This window comes from Podarcis cretensis (assembly GCF_951804945.1).
Source record: "Podarcis cretensis genome assembly, chromosome: 2".
NCBI classification, from domain to species: domain Eukaryota; kingdom Metazoa; phylum Chordata; class Lepidosauria; order Squamata; family Lacertidae; genus Podarcis; species Podarcis cretensis.
Window position 1 is genome coordinate 106,691,957 of NC_137171.1, and position 17,170 is coordinate 106,709,126.

At 49.9% G+C, this 17,170-nt stretch overlaps 2 protein-coding genes and 1 long non-coding RNA gene across 4 annotated transcripts in view; 1 reads left to right on the forward strand and 2 right to left on the reverse strand.

Moving 5' to 3' along the window:
* LOC307209225 overlaps positions 1 to 17,170 on the forward strand; it is a 247,000-nt gene that overhangs the window by 95,798 nt on the left and 134,032 nt on the right. The gene's annotated exons all lie outside the window — the stretch shown is intronic.
* Positions 1 to 17,170, reverse strand: part of LOC307208838 (epidermal differentiation-specific protein-like) — a 73,551-nt gene that overhangs the window by 13,186 nt on the left and 43,195 nt on the right. The gene's annotated exons all lie outside the window — the stretch shown is intronic.
* Positions 206 to 16,579, reverse strand: LOC307208926 (serine/threonine-protein kinase pim-3-like). 2 transcript variants are annotated; one of them, XM_079963968.1, is made up of 6 exons: positions 16,360 to 16,579; positions 11,215 to 11,315; positions 7,697 to 7,747; positions 7,208 to 7,574; positions 4,654 to 4,830; positions 206 to 1,809 (listed from the first exon to the last, which is right to left on the reverse strand). In XM_079963968.1, the coding sequence occupies exons 1-6, from the start codon at positions 16,448 to 16,450 to the stop codon at positions 1,652 to 1,654; spliced, it is 945 nt and encodes a 314-aa protein (XP_079820094.1). In that variant the 5' UTR covers positions 16,451 to 16,579; the 3' UTR covers positions 206 to 1,651. The 2 variants fall into 2 exon arrangements, with proteins under 2 accessions (XP_079820094.1, XP_079820095.1); XM_079963969.1 differs by lacking the exon at positions 16,360 to 16,579 and adding an exon at positions 11,488 to 11,585.

A 17,170-nucleotide genomic window follows, 5' to 3' on the forward strand; every position in this document is an offset into this window, starting at 1 on the left:
AGCCCCTGCCAGCACTCTTTTGAAGAACAACCTCCCATTACAAAGACAAGGCGGCATTGGCCTAATTATTTCAGGTGCCCCCAAGGGAAACATACCTCCAAGATTCAGAGTCAATGCTATAGGCTCCTGTTGTTCTCTCAGATTCCAAAGCACGCACACACACAAACGAAGGTGGGGAGACACTCAACCTGTGGCTGAATGAGGATTTGTTCAGCTTCAGAAAAATATCTGTGGCGCCATCGGGCCTGCTTCTCTGCTAATAAAGACCTCACGTTTACAGGCTACCACTTGGGTGGACTGGGATCAGAGCCACTGGGGGGCGAGGGGGGGGGGGCGGAGAAAACAACACTCTGCCGCAGCCACAAGCAGAAGACCAAACTTCAAGATCTCCCGGAAGGAGGAGCTGACAGATGGGAACTGGTGAGAAAAGTAGACAGCAGGAATAGCCAACTCAGTACCCACCAGACTAGCAGTTCCCACCGTTATCCCCCGACCATCAGTCATGCAAGTTGGGGCTCATGGGAGTTGGGAGCCTCAACAGCAACTTCCAAATCTGGTGGGCACCAAGTTGGCTAACCCCTCTTCCACTGTGAGCGTCAAGTTGCCGAGACAGAAACAGCAAGTTCTTCCATCAGTGGTTGATTGGCTGGCAGGGCCAAAATACCTAGCGCCAGTGCTTTCCGAAGTTCCAAAATCTTGCCTTTCAATTTCGAAGCGGCAAACACAACTACAGGTCCTCATTTGTACGGGACAGTCCTGACACCAGGGGTTTCAATCAACTCCGAGAAAGAAACCCAGCAACTCATGGATTTATTTTTTCTCTCATTTTCACTTATTGATGAGGTTAAGTGGGGCCCGCTTTCCCCCCGCCACCCCTTTAACTTCCCCCAAGGGAAAGGAAGAGGGGGTAAAACACACACACACACACACACACACCCATCAAGTCAAGGCACTTGAGGAAACTGGATTCAGACTTGGAATGGCTGGACAGGAATGGAAGCAGGGGGCTGTTCACAATAACCACGTCACTTCCCGGCTGGGCCGGAGAAAATGTTTCTACGCCCAAAAAAACCACAGCAGGTAGATGATGGCTTAGCAAAAAAACAACAGGAGGAGGAGGAGGAGGAGGACGAGGAAGAACCCGGGGCTCCCCACCAAAGAAACGTCACGCCAAATAAATAAGCAGCTGGCCACCAGAAGAAACACACACCCCCCCCGTACCCGGCGTGACATCAAAACGCCAATCCAGTCCTGGCGCATGAAGGTCGGTCCAGAGGTCCACCAAACTCCCAATACTGAAAGGCGTAACAAGAGGAAGCCAGCACGGATGGCTTCAAACACTGTTCACTCGCTGTCAGTCTTCTGCAGCCCTCACTGGTGAACGGGGACAGTCCTTGTGTAAACAGAGCAGAGCTCATTGGTCTCTTTTGTCTTGGGGGTCAGGGGCTGCATGCCAGACCCCCTGTCTAGTCGGGGTGGGCAGCGTCCCTGCCACAGGCCTGGGATTTCATAGGTCGTCCACCCAGGGGCAGGAACTCAGCTATCAGCAGGAATAACGAGTATGTCAGCCTGTCGTCGCAGGAGAAACCGAGATACGTCCATCCTTTCTGCGATGGCCCGCCCCAATACTGCTGTCCAGAGGCCACCAGAGTCACAGGCTCGTGCCGGCTTTGGGGACTGTGGGCTGCTGGGCTTTGCGTCCGCCTTGCTCCAAGAAGGCAAGGAGCCATGGATGGGCCAAGATCTGCTCCAGGGAAGGCCGGTTCTCTGGGGCCAGCGAGAGGCACCACTCAATCAGGTGACGGCAGTCTGTCAAAGCAGGAAAGAACCATGGTTATTACACCGCCCAATAGGAACACACAGGAAGTTGCACGGAGTCAAGGCGTTGCTCTGGAAAGCTCAACTCATCCTACACCAGGGGTTCCTAACCTGTTTCCACCACCACCAGGGACCACTTGGAAACTGGCTGAGGGTCTTGGCACACCATTTGATGGTTTTTCTGCCTGCTGTAGTAGTTGTGATGTGCTTTGCGTTTTTATTCCTTTTTTGTTCCTTAGATATTGTAGTCCCGTATTGGAACAGCATCAAACAGAATGTAAGAAACAAAAGCAGCAATATGAACATATGAACATTGAATGTGGTCGCGCTGCAAATCACCTGAACGAAGCTCATGGACCAGTTTTTGAACCCATGGGCCAGTGTTCGAAGTTAGCCAGGCGCATTTTGCACCTGGCTACCAACCATTTGCGACCAAGTAAAGGTGTCTTGGCCTCAGGACAGTGCCTGACATCTCCACCATCTGGAGGTGCAAGCCAGGGGATCCTTGGATCTCGACTGTTTCCACACACTAATAACACATCCTGTAGAATTCTGTCCGTTATATTTTATCGGCACAATTGGAATGAATTTCAGGAACCAAAATGCTTTCCCTGTGCAGGGGCAGCGAACAACGTTATAGGTGATTGCTGTAGCTCATCTTCAATTAACCCATCCCACTGCCCTCCTCACACAGCTGTGAAGAATGTTCTTATGTTATGAATGGTCCGTGTCACCATTAAGAAAAAGAGGTAGGAATAGGCCAATGTGTATGTGGACTGTTCCTGGATCAAGTTACTTGTTTAAAGTTCCCAAAGTTCTTAACCTATAGCTCAAGGTTGTCATCTGAACTAGCTAGATGTTTAAGTGATAATCAATCACAGTCACTTCCATCCTTTGAAATATAAGACTTTAGAGCCATCATGCCCAAAAATGGCAGCCAGACATTCTGCTTTGGTGACTGTTATCCTTGGTTTAAGGAGCCATTTGGTGCCTAAGCTTAGATACCTGAGTTTCTAACACTGCCCGTAGCCTAACTCTGGCTGCAAGCAGCTGTCCAGAACTTCAGGAAGGATCCTTTCCCACAAAACCCTACCTGGAGAGATTTAACCTGGGGCCTTCTGCCAGTGAGCTATAGCCCTTCCTCACATCATTGAATATACGATATCCGATATCTTTATTGTCATTGTCCCATGCAGAAACAATGAAAACTACATAAAACCTACATAAAACTACCACAAAACTACATAAAACATTCAAAAACCCCTAAAAACCAAAAGAATTGCAGGGTTGGAATGGCCCACGAGGATCATCTAAGTCCAGTGTTCCCCATACTTGGGTCTCCAGCAGTTTTGGACTACAATTCCTATCATCCCTGACCATTGGGTTGTGCTAGCCAGGGATGATGGGAGTTGTAGTGGGGCTCAAAACCATGACTCTGAGATTAACAGCCTCATGATCTGCCGACTTGAGTTATGTTATCCCTGCCTTGCAAAGCACTTCGTGCCTTGCACCTCATTAAGAACTTATCCCAAAATGCCTGACAATTAGTCCTATTTTAAGAGATAAGAATAGGAGTCGGAAGATTATTACTTTCCCCAAGGGTATTCAGGATATTATTTACAGTAGAGCACAGTCTATTCAATTCAACAACGCTCATTTCAACTGAACGAAGCAGGAAGTGCTATGCAGATGGAGCAGACTTCAATCAGCTTTTACGAGGTAGGCCAATCCACCCCCAAGGGCAGTATCCTGTCACATGAGCCTACCAACACTCCATAGTCCAAACCACTGTGGCACTCCAGGGCTCAGTGACAAATTAAGTACAGTGGTGCCTCGCAAGACGAAAAGAATCCGTTCCGCGATTCTCTTCGTCTAGCGGTTTTTTCGTCTTGCGAAGCAAGCCCATTGACGGCTTAGCGGATTAATGCTATTAGCGGCTTAGCGGCTTTTAGCGGCTTAGCGGATAAGCGGCTTAGAAAAAGGGGGGGGGAAGGGGAAAACCCCCCCGCAGGAACTCGCAAGACATTTTCGTCTTGCAAAGCAAGCCCATAGGAAATTCGTTTTGCGAAGCACCTCCAAAACGGAAAACTCTTTCGTCTAGCGGGTTTTCCGTCTTGCAAGGCATTCGTCTTGCAGGGCACCACTGTACAAAGGAGTTGCCAAATTCAAGAAGCATACATTAAGAATTCTTAAGCAACCCAGGGGTGAAATTGCTGGTCTAACAAAAATAAGCATCTTGACTGAAAAAAAGAAATAAAGAAAAAGAAAACTTGTCCTAAAGATCAGGGGTCAGCAAACTTTTGCAGGAGGGGGCTGGTCCACTGTCCCTCAGACCTTGTGGGGGGCCGGACCCACCCTCTCCTGAAAGGACCTCCCCCACATGTTTGGCAGCGTCATCATCCTCTGCCTCAGCCAGGGGTCTAGGGGTGCAGAGCCCAGGCCGCTGGCCTGGGTGGTGGTGGCCGCCTCTCCAGTGTCACCGCTTCCTCCCGCTCAGCTCTTGGCCACACACGGCCGTCTCAGTGGGAAGGAAGGGGCGTCGCCCAGAGGCATCCACGGCTTTGGATTGGCTGCAGGAGCTTCCTACAGCCAATCCAAAGCCGTGCCAGTGTCACGGAAGTCAGCCGCAGCACGGGGACTGACCGAGTGGGCAGCAGGGTCCACGGGCCATATTTACGAACCCGGTGGGCCGCAGTTTGCTGACCCCTGCTAAAGATTGGCTAATTAACTTTGGCATTCTGTTGACTAACATCTATCTCAAGGTAAACTGAGATACAGCCTCTTCTTGCACCCTTGCAAATATCCACTGGCCTGGGTCTAGGGTAGTGTATGTACCTGAGGATACCCTGCAGTGGTAGTGGAGTTTCCCAAGGAGGATATCTTCATCGCGCTCGAAAGGGATGTCCCCACACACCATGTCATAGAGCAGCACGCCCAAGGACCACACAGTGGCAGACACGCCATGGTACCGGTGGTATTTTATCCACTCAGGAGGGCTGTATACCCGGGTGCCTGTAAGAATGGAAAGGAGCCGGTGAAAACATACCCGGAGAGGTGCCAAAGGAACCAGAAACAGAGTTACGAAATCCCCCCCCCCCAGGTTGCCCCTTCCTCACCCATGTTGAGCAGGACCACCACCATTGCCTAAATTCAAAGAACCAGATATGAAATGTTTGTGTTATTTATTAAATATATATATCCCACAATTTCTTCCCAAAGAAGCCTAGGGCAGCAGGTTCCCCCATATATGAGACTTCCACGATGAATTGGCACTGGCGTACTGCTGCTCCAACCTCAGTCCCCCCATCTGTAAAATGGGGTGTTTTATCTGCAGTTTTATTTACTTAAAAGCATTTTTATGTTTACAAAGCACTAAGAAGAAATGTTTGCAATGTAAAATGCAAGACACAAGCAGAATTTGATATGGGAAGAGAGGGCTTTTCGAGGGGATAAGTGAAATTGCGGGTCGTGTCTCAGAATAAAAACCCACTGAAATTAACAGACAGGGACTCATTTATTTCAGCAGATCCACTCTGAGTTGGAAACACCCTCCAGATTAAAAATGATCCTCTATAAATAAACAAATGCCCCGAGAGAGAATTGATTTGTGTGGAACAACATTCCATCGTACGAACCTTTACCTGCATTTTGAGGTATCGCAACGGGAAATCAGGTTTACAGGCCAGTGGCATCTAGGCCAATGACCTTAGGGTGCGCACACACAAGAGAACACCAATACAGATGAGGCAATCTGGAGCAACTGCGCATACAAACAGACCAGCTAACAATTACCACTGACCAACTGGAATTTCTTCTCCGTGTAAACACTGGGGGGGGGGGAGAGAAGAGTGTGTAAACCAGGATGGCTACACTGAATTAAGGAGTAACTCATCCAATGTGACAGCAATAAGAGTGTACACCTTCAGGCCAAAAATTAAGCTGCCGCAAGACTTTATTTTGCAACCTGTGTTTATCCAAAAGATGCAACAATGGCACCAGAGAGCAAGAAAAAGGCTGGTCAACCTATGAACAGAGCAGACTGTTTAGGCCTTTAGCTTACTTTACATATGCTCAGAAGACAACTCCCAGATCTATATACCCAGTTTGGTCAAATACAAAAGGCACAACCCAAAGCCTCTGATTTTACATGGGCAATGGCCTATAATGTGCTTTGCTATGTGGAAACCGGACGCGGGGAGACACTGAATTGCTCAAACCTCCACATAACAACTTCCGGTACTTCTCGTAGGGAGACTGCAGCCCATTTTCAGACAGTTCCTCTGACACTGGGGTGGGGAGGAAATATTTGATCCCACCAACGGCCATATTCCTCAGGGCCGCACTCTTGTCTGTGAGACAGACGAAACCAGCAGTGTGTAGGACTATCCCCTTCTGGTCTTCCTTCGCTTCCTGCCACCCCTTTTCTCTCTCCCTTCTCTCTTTCTGACATCCCCTCACCTCATTCTCCTTCCTAGAAGGCTGCTAGGAGGAAAAGACAAACAGCTGTTGCCAGAGGTCTGAACTATGGTTCAGATTTAGGCCAAAGTCTGCAAAAAAAAAAATGGCTGAGGTTGACCTCCCTGCCCGCCAACATTGATTTGTGTTCCTAGCTTGTTCCCTTCCTGGGTGCTTCTCTGCAAAACCAAAAACCTGCCACCTTTGGCATCGGGACCACTGAGTCCCATGCAGCCGTCAACCTGGTGCCCACCAGATGTTTTGAATCACAAGCCCCAAAGTGGAAGTTACAGGAGATTCCGACTGTAAGGGAATGACAGATAAAGCTGGTTGAATATGCTGAAATGACAAAATTGACACACAGAATTCACAATCAGGAGGAGACAAAGTACCCAAAAGAATGGAGTAAATTTATGGTTTATATAAGTGAGAACTGTAGAAATATGAAACCGTTGGCAGGATTGAATTAAATCTTATGTCACGGTGTAATTTTTAACCAATGAAACTGTGAATTATAGATTGGAATAAGAAAACTTGCGGAAGGGAAAGACGGAAGTCAACGGCTCTATGGGGCATAAAGTAGGATATATGTAATATGCAATAAGATTTGATGTTTTTGTTGGTTGGTGTTGGTGTTCTTAAATCTCAATAAAAAGCATTTTTTTGGGGGGGAGGGGAATAAAAATAAAAATAAAAGAACCACAAGCCCAAAGGTTGGCAACGGCTTGCTGATACCGACAGCAGTGTAGCTGCTGTCGAATCTTTCGGCCCTCCCTGGAGATGTCGGAACTTGAACCCAGGACCGTTTTGCAAGAAAAGCGTGTGTGCCCTGTCGCCGAGTGGTGGTCTCTGGCATTCTCTCTCTCTCTCTCTCTCTCTCTCTCTCTCTCTCTCTCTCTCACACACACACACACACACACACACACACACTCACCATCAAAATCTGTATAGGGAGCATCCCGAAGCAAAGCCCCCGAGCCAAAGTCTATGAGCTTTAGGTCTCCTTGCAGGAGGTCGACCAGAATGTTCTCGTCCTTGATGTCTCGGTGCAAAACACCGCAGAGGTGGCAGTGGCGCACGGCCTCCACCACTTGCCGAAAGTAGCCGGCGGCCAGGCTTTCGGGGAGTGGGCCCCTGTCAGTGATGACGTCAAACAGGTCCTGGGAGACGAGGGGGCGCTCCATCACGATGAAGTACGCGTCAGGCTGCTCAAACCAATCCAGGAGGCGGATGACGCCTCGGCAGCCCGAGGAAGACACCTTCTTCAGCAGCACGACTTCCAGTGGGACCAGGGTGCCGTTCTGGAGAAGGAAGGAAAGAGAGAGAAAGGGAGACAGGCATGAGAGCAACCTCTGGCACCATCGCTCAACGAGTCAGGCGGCCTCAACGGGAAGAGAAACGGCGCAGAAGAGCAGCAACTCACCATGTGTTGGAATTGCAAGACTCTGTCTTTGGCAACATACTTGATGGCCACCTGCAAAAGGAGGGAAGGAGAATGCTGTTAGGAAGCCAAGCCTACTGCAGAATTCCCAGCACTATTTTGCACCCACCTTTAGCACGAACCCCATGTCACAATGCACAGAGATAAGCATGACTGTTGTGACCTGTCTCGGGTCAGGCTGCAAGCCTAGAGGAAGTGCCAAGATTTCCCCCCTAAATTGATTTTTGAATTCTGAATTTATTGTTATTCACGTTTTATACTGTATTTTATGCTGCTTTTGTTGCATCAATTAAGTGTTTTAAATTTGTTATTAGCTGCCCTGAACCCAGTTTTCTGAATCAGGAAGGGCAGGGTATAAATAATGTATTATTATTATTATTATTATTATTATTATTATTATTATTATGTGGCATTCTTGGGCAACTGCCAGGGGTTCGCCACCAACACCTGCCTTGGGCTCCCTTCTGATTTGTTTACAGTGGTACCTCGGGTTAAGTACTTAATTCGTTCCGGAGGTCCGTTCTTAACCTGAAACTGTTCTTAACCTGAAGCACCACTTTAGCTAATGGTGCCTCCTGCTGCCACTGTGCCACTGGAGCACAATTTCTGTTCTCATCCTGAAGCAAAGTTAACCTGAAGCACTATTTCTGGGTTAGCGGAGTCTGTAACCTGAAGCGTATGTAACCCGAGGTACCACTGTATTTCTTTATTTCCAATTCGGTCCTCCAAGCAACACTAGGCAGCCAAGCCCAGCTGCCATTTCCCCACGATACCCCAGAGAGGAATGATTTATATGGCGGCCATACCCAGCTGCTGGCCATGCTGCCACCAGGGGGCGCTTCACTCAGGACCCCAATTCAAACTTAAAGCCAGCCCTGCTGCAACCCAGGAGCGAGACCAGATCCAGCAACTGTCTAGTCGTGGACTCTTTGCACAAAGGAAAGTCATCTTCCGCAAGCTATGAAAGGATTCCAACCCATGGCAGGTTGCTGAAGCTTCAAGATTATATATAAGCAAGTTTATCAATAAGGCCTACTTGGTACCTGTCTAATGCAGAGTTTCTCACAAATATTTTAACGGCATGCAAACCAGAATTTCAACAAACTGAAATGTCTAAATTGAACAATGTGGTATTTTCTCATGGAGTTGTTGCATTTCTTTACCAAGCCTTACCAAAGGCTCTACAGAGAGAGCATTGATTACATTAATTTCAATTTCAGCTTCAATTTCGGCACATGTCATCTTAGGCTTGAGATTGCTCTAACAGAAATGCCCCTTATAATGTAAGATTCTGAAGGAAAGAGTGTACTATACCACATTACAGTGGTGCCCTGCAAGACGAATGCCTCGCAAGACGGAAAACTCGCTAGACGAAAGAGTTTTCCTTTTTGGAGGTGCTTCGCAAAACGAATTTCCTATGGGCTTGCTTCGCAAGACGAAAATGTCTTGTGAGTTCCTGCGGGGTTTTTTTCCTCCCCCCCCCTTTTCTAAGCCGCTAAACCGCTAATAGCACTAAGCCGTCAATGGGCTTGCTTCGCAAGACGAAAAAACTGCTAGACGAAGAGAATCGCGGAACGGATTCTTTTCGTCTTGCGAGGCACCACTGTACTTGTTTCAATGCTCTCTGTTAGAAAGAAGGTCTTAATGTCTCCTTGCTGGAAAAGTATACTGCCCCTACCTACCCCCACCCCTTAGGAATAGAGAGAACTATTTGTTGGAAATAGTGGATTTTCTATTTATGGCTGCAAATGTACAGCAGGGGGGTTTGGTGTTTTTGTAATTATTTTTTCTTAACAACACCTGAATTTACTTGATTGAGAGCTCTTAAAATTGTAGATCCATGTTTCCCAGACTTGGGTGTCCAGCTGCTTTCAGACTACACCTTCCATCATCCCTAGCTAACAGGACCAATAGTCAGGGTTGATGGGAATTGTAGTCCAAAAACAGCTGGAGACCCAAATTTGGGAAACACCGGTGTAGTAGCCATTCTTTCCCTTTGGGAATAAGAATACCTTTAAAACCCCCACAATGGAGCTACACTCCCTTCCAAAGAGAAAACCACCACAATTTTTCTTCTCAGGGCTTATTTTATTCAGGCTTCAAAATAGCATACTGCCCCTTGCCTCAGTATCCAGTCCTAATGCTTTTGACTCTGCACCCCCCAGAAGTTCTTGAAAAAATACAGAACCAAGGAATTTCCACACCTTCCCAACCACTCCCTTCAGAACACCCAGGATTTTGCCCACTGACAGAAGTGACTTAACACACCTGCAAGTCACACACAACCAATGCAACATGCATATATTTTGTAACTCAAGCACAGCCAGTAGCAGATAAACAGGTGTGCATCATTATTTGCTGCAGCTGTATATTATTAAACTACTACCGCTGCATTAATTTCCAAGTTTGGAACTCAGCATAGGCCTGCATGGCTACTGCACATATATTAAACAGCAGTGATGCCTTCCTCATCGCGGGATGAGTGTTGCTTGCGCTCTCGCTCTCTCCCTCCTTAATAACTATTACCAGGAAACCGGACTGATGAGCCACTGTGTGCTCCAAGCACCTAAAGTGGAGCCAAAGGCTTAGCGAGCAGAACAGAGCATAGCAAGGAGTCCAGGCGCACACTCATCCAGGACAGTAACACACCCTCTGAGAGACAGAACAGGTTGGAGAAAGGGAAACCCAGCCGATAACCTGGGATTCAAAGCCAGCGTGCATGGTGCAGCCCCGAATTGGAGCAAGAGTCACGCCTCCCCCTCCCCTTTTGTTCGCTGCTGGCTTCTCTTTCTTCTCTCTCTCGCATGGATCATTAATTCCACTCCAGCCCCCAGAATTGCACAACCCTAATAGAGTGGTACCTCGGGTTACAGACGCTTCAGGTTTCAGACTCCGCTAACCCAGAAATAGTACCTCAGGTTAAGAACTTTTAATGCTCTTTTAAGCATATTATTGTGAGTGTTTCAGGTTGTTTTTATTCTTGCTTTATATCTATTTTAAATAACGTTGGGGATGTTCTTTAAGTAAAAGAAGTGACCAGTTGGTTGATTGATTATGTGTGTCCCCCACTACCCAATACAGTGGTACCTTGGGTTACAGACGCTTCAGGTTACAGACACTTCAGGTTACAGACTCCGCTAACCCAGAAATAGTACCTTGGACTTTGCTTCAGGATGAGAACAGAAATTGCGCAGTGGCAGCGCAGCGGCCCCATTAGCTAAAGTGGTGCTTCAGGTTAAGAACAGTTTTAGGTTAAGAACTGACCTCCAGAACGAATTAAGTACTTAACCCGAGGTACCACTGTATACCATTTATTTCCATCTCTCCTAAAAGCCGCTGGTTGACTTCTTGCACGGCATTTGGCCATTTGAGTTGCGCGTGCATGTGTAGATATTATGTACATTTACGCGTGTGTTTGTGTCTCTATAATGTACATAGTAAGTGTATCTACACATGCACGCGCGACTGATAGAGAGAAAAGACGCCGATCGGTCACTCACCGGGAGAGAATCGCTGAGCCGGGTCCCCGCGTAGACGGTGCCGAAACCGCCGCTCCCAATCAACGCTCCCAAGCGGTAGCGCGTCTCCAAGGTCGCCTTCCCTGCGGGGGATGGAGAAAAGGAAAGCAGCGCATCAGCGTGGCGAGTTGTGCCGGGACCCGCCCAGCCAGCCAGACACCCACACCGGCTGCGGTTTGCTTGCAAGCAACAACAACGAAAACCACCCCGCTCGCTCCATTCACAAAAACCGCCCCACGTGGTCCTTGTTGTTACCCGCGGAGCGAGGCTCCTCTTCGGCTGCATCGGCGGCCGGCGGCCCTTCGGGACCCTGGTGGCAAATGGGGCCTTGAGCCAAGAGCATGGCCTGGTCAGTCGGTCACTCTCCGGCCAAGATTGCCTCGCGTGTGCTTGCTTGCTTGTTTGTGTGTATGTGTGTGGCCGCTCCTCCCTCCCCCACCGCGTGCGCCTCGGAATTCCTTCGCTTTTACGAACGTTCCAACTCCACGCCGACCTGAGCCAATGGCGGGGCGAGCTGGAGGAAGCCGCGAAAAAGCCGAGCCAATCAGAAGAGGCGTGTGTGGGGTGGGGGGGGTAAAAGGAGGAATTCTATTCGGCCGCCGACAGGGCGAGGCTTTGAAACCGTCGAGGGAGAAGCGCGCAAGGCAGTCAAAACGGGGCGGGGTGCGCAGCAGGCAGGAGTCCTTTAAACGAATGGAAAAGGCAACGGCAGCCAATCGAGGAGAGCCGCGCGAGGACCCTTTACGCTTCTCCTCGCCGCCGCCGCCGCTTGTTGACCCACGTGCGATATACTATTTTAAAGTTGGCGCTTGCAAAGTCCGCTAGCTGCTAGCAGATGCTCCGCATCTACGCGCTCCCCGGACCCCACCGCGCATTTTTGCTGCCTGAGCCCAGCTCTTGGTAGCTTTGGGAGATCTCCTGCCCCGGACATCAAAAGCCATCGCTCAACCAGCCCTCTTTCGTCTTTCCGAAGTGTGGGCTGAGTTGCAACCAGCAACGGCTGTGAAGCAGGAGAAAGAGGTGGGGAAACCTTTTCTCGCCCTCCGCCTCCACTGATTCGCGGGGCGAGAGGGACACTCTGCTCGCCTTCCGCCTCTTTAATTAAATAGCAAGTGCCCCTATTGCTTCCAGCGTCCCACCCACCCACTTTAAAAAAATACCTGCAGTCTTAAAATCCAGATTTGCTCCCCCCCCCACTAGATTTGCTTGACCAGAGACCCTGAGTGTCCAACAGAAAGCATAGAGTGTCTCCCGGCGCCCCCTTCCTTGCCATGGTGGTACAAGTTTGTTTATTATATTGCCATAATATTGTTTATAAATACCATAAGGGTAAAGGGACCCCTTAGGTCCAGTCGTGACCGACTCTGGGGTTGCGGCGCTCTCTCGCTTTACTGGCCGAGGCAGCCGGCGTACAGCTTCCGGGTCATGTGGCCAGCATGACTAAGCCACTTCTGGCGAACCAGAGCAGCGCACGGAAATGCCGTTTACCTTCCCACTGGAGTGTTACCTATTTATCTACTTGCACTTTGACATGCTTTCAAACTGCTAGGTTGGAAGGAGCTGGGACCGAGCAACGGGAGCTCACCCTGTCGCAAGGATTCGAACCGCCAACCTTCTGATCGGCAAGCCCTAGGGCTCAGTGGTTTAGATCAAAGCACCACCCTCGTCCCTATAAATACCATAGTGGTAAACAAAATCAATAACCCACCCACCCACACAGTTTAAAAGACATTGGATTGACAGCCCCAGGCCTGGTTATAGAGAAACGTTTTTGCCTGTAATGAAGGCATCCAGTGAGCCTCCCAGGGGAGAGCATTCTATAAGTGGGGAGCCACCGCAGAAAAGGCCCAGTCTCATGTTGCCTCCCTCCAGGCCTCTCATAAAGGGGGTGCATGAAGAAGAGCCTCAAATGATAAGCACAGGATCAGTTCACACCTCAAGGACTGGGAAAGGCGGCCCTAGGGGTATTGCAGTCTTGTTGCAGTTCGTGGGACCTTTCCTGTTCTGCACAGCTCTCCCTAATAAGGAGCACAGCAGCGCTCTCTCAAGGTCTGGACCCAACTACCTTAGCTGACCCAAAGTATTTCCTGCCACAAAGCCAGACCAGAAGTTCAGCCATTCAGAACGTATGTCCACAAAGACAAAAACTGCTGTTTTGCAAATCCATGGAACTAGCCAATGCATCCCCTTCTATGACTCCGCATTTTGTATTCTGGAAATGGAAGTGGAAATGCCCTGGCGTGTAACACACTCTTGGCTGCCTAGGTCAAAAGTTAGCCAAACCATATCACCAGCGGTCAGCCTCCAATGCTATAATAAAGAATCCCAGGGTTTGTATTTAGCATAGCAAATATCACTGCATAGCAGGGGTTCGCCACATCTTCCTTTCAAAAGGCTGCATTTAATAATATTATAGGATCAGCCTTAGTGCATATCTGCCACCAGTGCACGGACTTGGGACTGATCAATCCGAGCACACATTGCGTATTCTCAGCCATAAATCCTTTCCTCTTTAAAGCAGGGCGTGAGCCAGCTACGGAAGTGACTAACAACAACAACCCCATTGACTCAATAAAGCGAGGAGGAGTACGTTGCAGCCGAGCAGACACCCCCAAATCAGTGTAAATCATTCAGCGACACACCAGATGACCACATCACCTTTTCCATTGCAGCAGAGCAAGTTTCACTTTCCCGCAAAGACGAGCTTCAAAATGATAAGCTTCCAAATGATAAGCCAAGCCTTGTCATATCTATCTAAGCTCCTTTGGAATCCCAGAAATGTCCCTGGAGACAGGGAGGAATAGCCACAAATGCTTTGATACGGGACTGCCCACGTCACAGAGCACAGCAGCAAGGCAGGAGGCAGAGGCGATGTTTGCTCAGCCCCGAGAGAGGGCTAACTTGTGGGTTTGGTGATGCGTGGGGGCACCTTGATGGGACAGGAGTTTGCCTCACCAGATTCCCAGGAAACATGCTGTTTCCCGTCTGCTGGACAGAGAAACAGGCACCTTTGTTGTTTGTGTACCTTTGTGGGACACAACACAAGCACAGCCACGTGGGATAAAGCTGCGAGGCCAAAGTCCTAAAGCATCAATCCAAAAATAAATCACTGGGAATGTCCCAGAGGGATGCAAAATACAATGACACACTAGTGTGTTTCTTCCTCATGGGCAAGCAGTCATTGAGCAGAGGAGGAAAGGATCATGCCAACATATTTTCCCCCACCCCCAGTTAAGATAAAGGTAGCCCAGATTTTCAGTCATCTCCCTGTGTCAATAAAACAAAGGAGAACCCCATTTACTATAGGTACAGGTGCTGGGGGTGTCACACAGGCCTGGCCCTACCATTAGGCAGAGTGAGGTAACTCCCTCAGGCAGCAGAAAGTCTTGTGGGGGGAGTGTCCCCCTAAGCAAGCCTCAGGGAAGGTGGATGGTCTTGTCCTGGGACAGGTGCCGAGTTTGACCAGCCTGTGTGTGTGTGTGTGTGTGCCGTGTCCCTTGCCTCAGGCAGCAAAGTGTCTTGGGCCGGCCCTGTTATTGCATGTGCAGCTGAGTGACGGAAAAGGCAGAGAGCTGAGAAAGACCTCCTTTAAACCTTGCCTCTGCTACGAACTCACTCACACTACTGGCCTATCTTACAGGTTCGTTGTAACAATAAAGGAGGCCATTATGTGAAATACGTTGAAAGAGCGGCAAAGGAGAAGAGGTCAATTATTTTCAAGGGTGACACTCTTTCTGGTCAGCAAAGTCTGCCAACCCAGCCAGCGGACTGCTTATTCTTTTTTTCGACAGCTGTTGTGACACAAAGGAGTCCACTCTGGGATGGTTTCAAGGCCATGTGCAGAAAACAAGGCAAGTTTCTTCTCTCTTCCCTCCCCCATTCAACTCAGTGGAGACCAATGGGTGTTTAATTTGCGTACACCTTTATCTCCCACATTTCCTGCAGAGAAGCTCAAAGGCCACCTTGCATGGCTTTCTCCTTCGCTCCCATCTTGCCCTCTTAGCAACACCAGTCCTGTAAAAAGTAGGTTAGGCAGATCAACGGTGACTGGTCCACAGTCACCCAGTGAGTGTCCCGACGAACTGGTTTGCCAGGGGTGGGGAACCTGTTGCCTTTTGGATGCTGTTCAACTACTGCCAGTCCCAACCAGTATAGCCAAGCGTTTTGTGGATGGTGGGAGTTGCGAGTCCAACGGTGAGCAACAGGTTGGTGGGAAAAAATGAATATTTAAACGCAGTAGCAAAGGAACGCAGAAAACCAGCCTGCAGAGGTCAGCACTGAGCGGCTACTCGGCTGCTCCCCTCGTCGCACTTGGCAACAGGCAACCGAATGGAAATCTCCCGGAGCAGTTTCTCAAGAGCCGCGCGCTCCCTCCCACAGGCCGAGGAAATAACCGCTCCAACTTCTGCAAATGTAAGACACACTGACGGAATCATAGAACCGTGGAGTTGGAAGGGGCCACCGGGGTCATCCATCCCGACCCCCTGCAATGCGGGGATCTTTTAGCCCAAGATTGGGTTTCCATCGTTAATTCGCATTCTTAGCAAGCGGATCAAAGGAAAGGAGCGGAGGAGAAGCGGAGTTTCACGGCCCTGCGAGCATTTGGCAGAGGGACGCGTCGTCGCTCTACGGATCCCCAGCGCTGACTAAAAGCAATCTGATCGCACACTCGTGTCAACGACCCGGCCACGCGCTGCAGCCTCCGATCAGAGAGGGGATGTCACCTTCCGCGGGACGGCTATTCATTCGATCTCCCTGTCGCTCATTCGGAGGAGCGCAAGGAGTTAGGGAACCTCTCGTAGAAAACTCTCAGCAAATTAAGTTTGCACGAGGCTGCGAGAATTAAACCGATAATGCAAAGCCAATATAATAAGCTTGTGGCGCAGCTAAGAGGCAGCCCCTTTTTTATTTTGGTGGGCTCTCAGAAGTTTTGACACCGGGCAGCAGGAAGCCCGTTGCCCCCCGATGGGCAGCGTGAGGATCCCCGGAGGGCAAAGACGAGTGAGATCCCATTGCAAGGGATCCGCTCTGACCCCGACTCTTATCAAGCCGCGGTGGGTCCTCTCGCAGCTCCCGCCCCCGTCTCCCCCCGAACTGCGCCTCCGCCGCGGCCGCGGAGCAACTCACCCTGCGCCGGCTCGTCTTTGGGGAACGCCGCCGAGCTGAGCATGCTGCAGCGGTGCACGTTGGGAGGGTAAAGCACCTGCACCGAGGACATCGCGGCCGCGACTCGGGCCAAGCCAGGGGAAAGTTGCGAAGAAGTTGCAGCAGAAGCGCAGCTCCGACGACACCGGAGCCGCAACCTGAATCCCCGGGGAAACCTCTCGGAGTTGGAGACGGGCGGAGAGCCACGCCCACCGCGGCCAAGCCGCGCCCCTCACCTCTGACGCAGCCCCGCCCATTTCTCCTCCCACTCCCGAGCTCCGCCCTGCTGGGCGGGCTTGGCCAGGCTATTGGTCGCTCTGGCTGTCAGGCAACGTGAGACGGGCAGGCTGCGCGCTTCGCTTCCATGCAATGTCAGGCGCTTCTGCGCTGGTGGAAGCGGATTCTTCAAAGAGTAGCAGCAGCCTTAATCGCACGTGGAAACGGAGCAAAAGAATATCTCGCCTGCCAGAGTTCGCCGAACACGAGTTTAAAATAAGACCCTTGTGGCATTTAAGAAACTTAATTTTATGATGGGTTAAGCCGACCCCGGTAGCCTTCATCAGTTGCGTGAAATAAAATCCTGGGCTAATGACTCCTGAGAGGCAGCGTGGTGTAGTGGTTACAGCAGGGGTCAGCAAACTTTTTCAGCAGGGGGCAGGTCCACTGTCCATGTGGTGGGCGGACTATATTTTGAAAAAAAATAAAATGATTCCTATGCCCCACAAATAACCCAGAATAAAGGTAAAGGTAAAGGTACCCCTGCCCGTACGGGCCAGTCGTGTCCGACTCTAGG

Coding starts and splice junctions, on each gene's coding strand:
- LOC307208926 (XM_079963968.1), bottom strand. CDS start 16,450: ATGTCCTCGGTGCAGGTGCTTTACCCTCCCAACGTGCACCGCTGCAGC. Junction 4,831..7,207: donor TCCCTATACAGATTTTGATG/GTGAGTGTGTGT, acceptor CCATTCTTACAG/GCACCCGGGTATACAGCCCT. Junction 1,810..4,653: donor CCACTGCAGGGTATCCTCAG/GTACATACACTA, acceptor CTGCTTTGACAG/ACTGCCGTCACCTGATTGAG.